This window comes from Gavia stellata, chromosome Z, assembly GCF_030936135.1.
Source record: "Gavia stellata isolate bGavSte3 chromosome Z, bGavSte3.hap2, whole genome shotgun sequence".
In the NCBI taxonomy this organism is placed as follows: domain Eukaryota; kingdom Metazoa; phylum Chordata; class Aves; order Gaviiformes; family Gaviidae; genus Gavia; species Gavia stellata.
The window spans coordinates 45,127,209-45,135,970 of NC_082637.1; the positions used below are offsets into that span (position 1 = coordinate 45,127,209).

At 44.9% G+C, this 8,762-nt stretch overlaps 1 protein-coding gene across 1 annotated transcript in view; it reads right to left on the reverse strand.

Moving 5' to 3' along the window:
* The window catches only part of FRMD3 (FERM domain containing 3), a 148,016-nt gene extending 139,469 nt beyond the window's left edge, over positions 1-8,547 (reverse strand). The window contains exon 1 of the mRNA XM_059833898.1: positions 8,449-8,547. Within this exon, the coding sequence (XP_059689881.1) occupies positions 8,449-8,547 (99 nt within the window). The remainder of the gene's footprint in view (positions 1-8,448) is intronic.
* Between the last annotated feature and the right edge of the window lie 215 nt (positions 8,548-8,762).

An 8,762-nucleotide genomic window follows, 5' to 3' on the forward strand; every position in this document is an offset into this window, starting at 1 on the left:
AAATAGGTTGATTACTATTCACACTTGGCCTACTACTGCCATAATTAACCGTGAGCTGGAGAACAGCATCTATCTTGACAGCACACTGAAATGGCAAGACGTGATTATCAAACAGGACACCTCCATCAAAAGCAACATGGTAAACCCTGAAAAGAGGAAAACAGGAACACTTTTATGAACTGAGTACCTGTAGCTGGAAAGGATAAAATAAATGGACAGTGGAGGACTGAAGGAAGAAAGAGTGTTTGGGGCCTTTTTTTTTTAGTTTTGTGCCAGAAAGAAAAAGATTTAGTATTGATTTAATTACTGCTGAATTATTACAATTGTGTTTTCACTATCAAACAAAGAATTCAAACAGAGTGAGAACAAGGTAATCCGATAGGAACAAAAAGATGATTTCTAAGGTCTAGAAAGGGTCTCCGAGAAATGGAGGCTAGAGAGAAAAATAAGGCTGTGTTTAAGCAAAGAAAGAACAAAGGAACACAGACAAGCAGCCTCAGCTGAAGGCGGAACTATGAGGAGATATTTTCCATATGCAGCAGGAAAAGACACAGGAGAAGTCACCTTGTGACAGCTTGACTTTAATAGCAGAAGGAGAGAAAGATTATCTGGGCATTACGAACCTTGCCAACGGGTTGATATTATCCACACCAGGGAGTGGTGGGGGAATGCAAAAAAGAAGAGAAGGAGAAGGAGAAGGAGAAGGAGAAGGAGAAGGAGAAGGAGAAGGAGAAGGAGAAGGAGAAGGAGAAGGAGAAGGAGAAGGAGAAGGAGAAGGAGAAAAGAGCCATTTTCAGTAGGTTTTCTTTAGTGAGCCAAAATACCCAGAAGGACATCCTCCCAACCCACCTGCTTTTTTTGAGGGAGGTGAGAAAAATCAGCTGCTGTTTCTTCCATTCTTTAACCTAAGTGTTTAAACCAGGGGACCAGCAACAACCATACAAGCAAAATCCAGAATTCCCATTTCACCTTCCCATAGAAAAGGCACCAAACTGTTCTTTTGTTAAAGGTAATTTCAGGAGAATTTATATACATTATTAAATCATTCCTGACCTCTGCAAAAACTTAAATCTAGGCAAATACAACCAAAAACTGAAAATACAGTACTTCCATCACCAATGATTCATTTTGTTTCTAATCTTAGGCCATTCAATTCTGCCAAATGATCACATCTCGGCTGCCTCCTATATTAGATCTGTGTCAGCGTGCTGAAGATGCCTAGACAGGCGAGAGCATCCCACAGTGCGAGAATACTAAGTCTCATGAGGTGCCAAAAGCCCTTTCAAGACAAAAGATTGTACGAAGTTCCTGCAAGCAGAAAGCACCCTGTATCTCACAGGAGCCAACTTCCACCTCGTGGGATCAGACCGATGACTTGCAGTTTGGAGAGCTAAGCTGTGCTGCATTGTATTATTGATTTTCCAGTTGCCTTTTATTATTACTACAGCTCCACCCCTACTGTTCAGCCAATGTCCAATCATGCATGACAATAAAGAATGTAAAAAATTTTATGCAAAGCTGTAAGAAAAATGAAAGGTGGGTAAAAGTGAAATTATACTTACATTTTAAATCAGTAACTGTACTTTTAGCTTGTCCCTGTTCACCAGCTAACTTTGTCTAAGGATACCTGCATTTTTCATATTTTTTTCCTCCACACTGCAGTGCCAGGCCTTACCAATATATTGAAATACTTATCACCTACACTGTTTGTATTTACTGAAATACATGTTCATCTTCAACCCTGGATCAGGCAAGTCCTTAAGCACACACGTAAGTTCCCCTGCTTTTGTTTACTAGCAATCAAAACATGAACTATAATGCCAATTACAATACACAGGAAATACAAAGTTAAAACGAAAGGCAAGAGCATTGTCTTTAGGAGAGAGAATTTTCAGATTTTGTTCATTAATAAGAGAACATGGAGTGCGGAAAAAACGTAATTCAACATCATTAATACACTTTATCCAACACAAAAGCGGTTCAGCTGCAGTTAGTATATATTGGATAAAATCCTGCATAAGCCAACTTTGTAAGTATTTTCATTTAAGAACAAGAAAGCACAACAGAGTTTGTGAATTGGTAGCGACACGTAAGTATTACACACAGATAGGTGCCTTTCCCCTACTAGCGATACAGAAACCGATGTTAAGCAAATACTGAGCTTCACAAACACTTACCAAAATCCATCAAGACAATTAATTTCTTAATTTGTAAATGAGAACTCCCAACACCCTAGTAACTTTCTAGTAGCACTTTTTACTCCTTGTTTCCTTTTCAGCCCTGGAAGGAGTTAAGAGCCCATCCATAAGTGCTATTAAAAAGAAAACAGGTTACTGCAAATTTAATCAAACACATGAAATGACAACCGAGGTAGCTTTAACCCACAGGCTTAGCTTAATAAGAGAGGCTTCTCATCTGCAACTCTCACCAAGAGTACCTGTTGTAAGTGTACAATTAGAGGCTCAAGCATGAAGTGAGGAATACAAGCCCTAGTATGCGGTTTCTAAAATGTGTCAACAGAACACAGCACAGAATCCATCCTAACTTGCATCCCCTTCCTTATCTCATTTTACTATTTTGAACCGTTACAGAATCATCCCAGCAGCTCAAGGCGCTTGCTGGTTACGGTTCTGACATCGCTTACAGGATAAATATAAATTCACTAAATCTCCTGCCTGCTGTCTACATAATCCCTTAACCTTTCCCTTTCCGCAGCTATGGTTCTCTGCCGCCTTCTCATCTCTGGCCTCTTTGCTCTTTTCATTTCTCATGCTGCCTTCCCTTTCCCACTTATTTTTCCAAATCGTCCACATTCAGCATATCTTCACAGTGAGATTCATGGACACTGCTCTTTTACCTCACAGCCTGCTTCAGCATATTGGTTTGGCTTTTACACTTTATTGAGGGATGGGAATTTTAAAGAGAGTTCTTTGGTTAACAGATTTCTATTGTATTTAGCATCTGCCTACAAAACACAGACCAAGCAGAAAATATTAAGCAAGAAGGCAAGTTCCCAGTCATCAATGTGCTACAAAAAGAACTAGACAGGACAGTGTATGTCACATTTAAAAGGCGGGGGGGGGGGGGGGGGGGGGGAGGTCAAGCTACTAAATTATTAGCCAAACTACAGGCAGCAGTATTCAAACTGCACAGAAACTGCTTCTGAATTAAGATTAAAAAGACACAAGGCCATTTTACACTACTGGACCATGAGCGGCAGAAAGAAATGAACCTTCTCAGATTTTGTGACCCTCATTTTTACTTACGCAAAAGAAGGTGAAAGGTCTAAGAACAGACCACAAGTAAACCAAAGCTTTGCTCTGCTTTTCTACCTGATTTCTAAACCAGTTTTTAAAAATCATGTCTTCTCCTTGCTCAAAAGCTGGACATGCACAGAAATTCAAGTTTGTTATTTTAAACAACAACCAAATAATCATTGAGATACATACATACAAAAAAAGATCAGTAGTGTAGCTAAGTGATATTTTTGGGGATACCTATACAGGTTTTTGTTTGGGAAAGCTCATACAAAGCAAAACCTGTATCATTATAAAGGCCCCATTACTACACAAGTTTACATATGGGCTGAGGCACAAGAAGATCCAGTCATACAGTATTCCTACAAATAAACACACAGGAAGCAAAGTTCAGTACCACTGTCAATAATAAGCTCCAGCTGAGGGAAAAGCCTGGTTCATGCCAGACTTATCTCCAGTTTTGCACAGCTGGACCTAAACAGCTCAAGGAATCAAGTAAAACTTTTATTAATTTAAAAATTAAGTAATATCTTAAATGTAGCATTTTTCTAGAGTGAGCTTATAATTTTGTATTAACCTCATATAGAGAAATAAATTTAGAGTTATAATGGTTACTAACACACACTTACTCATATTTTAAAAAAACTGAAGGAACAGCAGCATGCTCAAGAGTCACTTCGGTTAAACAAGGTATACTGAAGTCCATGCCTTACTTAAAGCATGCCAGTAGCACCACTGAACCCAAGGTGTACTTACATATTTAATAACCGTCTGCCATAACAGGACCTTGACGGTTAACTTCACTCACAACTGAAATTCGCACAACTAATCTTACAGAATAAGCCAGGCAAAAAAAATTTTGTTTCCTTACTGTTCGAGATGTTTAGGCTATTGTTACTAAAAGGTTAATTAGATGCTTGAAGTTTTTGCATGAAGCCTGCAAAAATGGGAATAAAATGCTTGTTATGTCAACAACTCAGAAAATAAGGATCTCATTAGTACCTCCAGAAAGGAGGTCTTCCTGCTGCTCCAGACACATTTCCAGTAGTTTTGAAGACCTACTGCCCTCTTTCAAGCCTTGGTTCTGTGCTTTATCAGGCAGCCTGCACAAGCAGGTCACCTCTCTCTCTTGCACATGGAAACACAGTGGCCACTGGCCCTTCAGGCTGTTTTTCATAACCTCTCCATTTTAGCTGTGCCACTGCAGCTTCACCCTACTGCTGCCGTAAGACTGCCCGACATACGGGTCCCGGAGAGCCTTCACAAACAAACAAAAAACACGGGAAAATAAATGTCATCACAAGAATCAGTTAAGTGTCCCTCGGGCCCCAGCCCTTTCCTGTGTCTGTCACCACTTCAGCTAATTTGCAGTCACGAAGTCTCTCAGATGAGGAGGACGACACACTGAATCCCGACCTTTGAGCTGCAAACCTAGCCTTGAGCAACTTGGTGACCTACATGGCAGCTGCACAGCTCGATAACTAGTTGGCTGGAGTCTGCAAATGCATGATTCATCTCTGATTCTCCCCACACCACCCCACATGCTGTCACCAGACTGTTTGCTATAAAATGTAATTTCCAAAAGCAGGCTCTATTAGCCTGTTGACTTGCTGAAACACTGCTTTGAAAGAACTTTAATAGTAAAAAGAAAAATGTATTTTATTTTCCTACCTAAACACTATGAAATTTACATAGGGTTTAAAAAAATAATACATGTATATATGCAGCACCTAAATATATCTGCTCTCACTTACTTTTCCTAACAATACCTCCCAGTGTTTTAGCTGGGTAACACACAATTCTGGTTGCGCATTTTGTAGGGCCAAAGATCTGCGGTGCATCCACAAAGATTTTAATTAGCAAACATCTCTGCACTGAAGTGGTACTGGGGACCTCTGATACTAGACCGTGTGTGCAAGCCAACTGCTGGAAAGATACACTTGAAAAAGCAGGGTTTGGCAAAACTTAGTGTGGTAAAATGCAGCAAATCACCAGCTACGTACATCACCATCCAGACTAGCTGTGTATGTCCCCTCCTTTCCCCCTGAAAACGCACAGCTAGAATTTCAGTCATCACCGTTCCTTACTCCATCCCATGTCCTTAAGAGACTCTGTTGGCATTTCTCAGTGTTGTAGAATTAGGCTTTCTTATCTTCTTAATGACCAAAACACAGCTGTCCAACATGTTCCAGCTGGCACAACCCTGGTATCTGCTGTTAACCCAGCAGCACATCATCTGGGTATTTTGTCCCAGTGAATATGCATCGATACACATATATACAACTTACTCTCAACATTTTTTTTCCATTGAAAAACAAAATTGTAGCATTGTGAAAGCTCCTAGCAAGTTTTGTCCACATCATGAAGTTCAAATACAGATCTGATCAAGAGGCTAGAGACAAAAAAGTTGAGTGGTTTGGGATTTGTTAGTCTAGTGTCTTAACAGCTATGCACATACAAGAGGATAAATAAATTATACAGCTAAATTATATCTCCTCTGTATATACAGTGATAGATAAGGGGTAGCTATCTATAGACAGGATTAAGCGGTTCAAAGCATGTGGCACAGGAAAGAGTGAAAGGTAAGTCACAACTATGAATTGTCATCATTAATTGCATGTTTCTGCTGAAGTGACCAATAGCGAAGTAGTTCCTCACTCCAGGATCTGCATTTACATGTTTAGAATTTCAGTACCTGAAAAATCCTAGTGAACAAAACCAGAAGCCTTTTAACTATTGTTTGTCAGCGTGAAGTCCCAGGAAAACAAGTTCTAGACGAGTTTAGAAAAGAATTCAATTTTCAGGATTACCCTTAGAACTGTAATAATTACAACATTTTCAACTGTGGTGTAAAACACTTTTCCCCTGCATGCATTACATGTGGAATGAGCCACAAGGATGCAATATGATCCAACTGGTTCTCAGCTCATTACCTCACCTTGCACAATGTAACACCTAAAGAAATGACTGGCTTTTTCTGCCCTCAGGGCGTCAAAGGGCATACTCTTAGCACATATAAATCTGTTGAGCGCTATAAATCTACAGAGCTGTAATGACACCATCTCAGATTCTGACTTTAAATTCATCATTGTTTAAAGACACTAATTTTTCAAGATGCCAAATAAGCTATGCAAAGCTTGCATTAAGCTCCGAGAAAAGACTCTGAAGGCCATTCTGCTTCTTACCCATCAAAGCTATGATCTCATAACCATGCTATTCATTAACAAGAGCACTACAATGATAGAGGTACAAGATGTTTCAGTAATTTCCTGTTATTTCCAGGCTACATGGTGTTTGAGTGTAACTAGTACACAAGTACAGACTGGGAGACAAATGGCTGGAGGGCAGCCCTGCAGAAAGGGATCTGGGGGTGCTGGTGGACGGCAGGCTCAATGTCAGTCAGCAGTGTGCCCTGGCAGCCAGGAGGGCAAACCGCACCCTGGGCTGCATCAAACACAGCATCACCAGCTGGTAAAAAGAGGTGATTATGCCGCTGTATTCAGCGTTAGTGCAGCCTCACCTTCAGTACTGTGTGCAGTTCTGGGCCCCACAATTTAAGAAGGATGTGAAGGTCCTTGAATGTGTCCAGAGGAGGGCAACAAAGCTGGTGGAAGGGCTGGAAGGCATGTCCTGTGAGGAGTGGTTGAGGACTCTGGGTTTGTCTAGTTTGGAGAGAAGGAGGCTGAGGGGCAACCTCATGGCTCTCTACAGCTTCTGGAAGAGGGGAAGTGGAGAGGGAGATGCTGAGCTCTTCTCCCTGGGATACAGCAACAGAACACATGGGAATGGTTCAAAGCCATGCCAGGGGAGGTTCAGACTGGACATTGGGAAGCATTTCTTTACCGAGAGGGTGGTCAAACACTGGAACAGGCTTCCTAGAGAGGTGGTTGATGACCCAAGCCTGCTGCTGCCTTAAAAAGAGGCATTTGGACAATGGCCTTCATAATACTTTTTTAAGGTTTGGTCAGCCCAAAAGTGGTCAGGCACTTGGACTGGATGATCATTGTAGGTTCCATCCAACTGTAACTATTCTATTCTATATTAATGGCTCCTTTGGAACTTACAAAAAACAGAAGCACTTGATTTTTTCAGCCATAGTTGGTCTTTGTACAAGACCACCAACTTGATTTAAAGCTGTGGATATTTCATGCTACCAGAGAGACAGAAAGACATACTGTGAGTGACAAACAACTTCCTAAAAGACCACTCACGTCTTCTGATCGGGATGCCAAGTTCATCTCAGTGATTCTGTGAATACCACGGAAATTCCAAGCAGAGTAACTTGGTTTCTAACACTTGCAGTTTAAGAACCTATAGGGCTTCCATAACGCAGCAGACTTTGTGTCTTGTTAGGACACCTAAAATACCCCTGCTTGCATGCACCAAAAACGTTGCTTTTCCACGAGAAATTCACAGGCTCCTTAGTCTTTGCCTCCTTATCCTTATTACTTAAAGGAATTAAAAGGGAGTAAGTAATTAGGACGAGGGACAACAGCAAAGTTGCTTTCTTTCCAGCTGCACAACTGCTATCACTGAAAAGCCTTCTGTAAGTTACCTTTTGCCTTAAATTAAGAGGAAGGGGGACCAGCACTTCCTTCTGAACTCTGCCCAGTATCTCAGTAACGGCGTTTCCTGACACGGCACGCCGCGGGCCTTGCTCCCGAGGCAGGGCTTTCCCGGCCCCGGAGAGCAGGACCTGCCTGCACAGCACCTCCGCAGCAAGAAGTGCCCACCGGGCCGCTCCGTTACCGCGCCGCTGGACGGGGAAGGCGCCGCCGGGGTCTCCCTCCTCGCCCGGGCCACCGCTCCTCGGGGGCGCCGCAGCCCAACGGGCTCTTCCTGCCCGCGGGGATGCCGTGCCGGGGGTGCCGGAGCACGGCGGACCCCGCGGCTCCAGCAACGGCCGGGCGGGCTCCGTGCCGTGCTGTGCAATGCCGTGGCGCAGCGCCGGGAGGCGGCGGAGGAGCCGCGGCTGCCCGCGCCGCAGGTGCGCGGAGCCCCGCGCAGGGGAATGGGGCGTGAGGGGAGCTCCCGCCGCGGCCGCGCCGATCCGCCGCCCGGGCCCTGCGACCGGCTCGGCGCCGGGGAGCCGCCGCCTGGGTCCCGGCCCGGCTCCGCGCCCCCAGGCTGGGGTGCCGCTGCCCGCCGAACCGCCCCGCCCCGCCGCCGCCGCCCCTCTCCCCGCCGGCACCTGGATGTGGCAGGAGATCTCGGAGTCGTCCAGCAGCCGCACGGTGCATTTCATCTCCGGGCTCAGCGACCTGATGCTCGAGCTCCGGAACCGGATCATCCCGGCAGCCCGCCCGCCGCTGCCGCCGCCCCGCAGGCAGCCGCAGGGGGCCAGCCTGCAGCGGCGCCCGGCCGACCGCGGCACGGCACGGCACGGCGCGGCGCGGCGCGGCGCGGCGCGGCGGCGGCGCCGCCCCTCAGCCCCGCGGCGTCCCGCCGCCGCCCGCCATCCGCACGCCCGCCGCGGCTGGGGCCGCCGCTGCGTCAGGCTGCGCT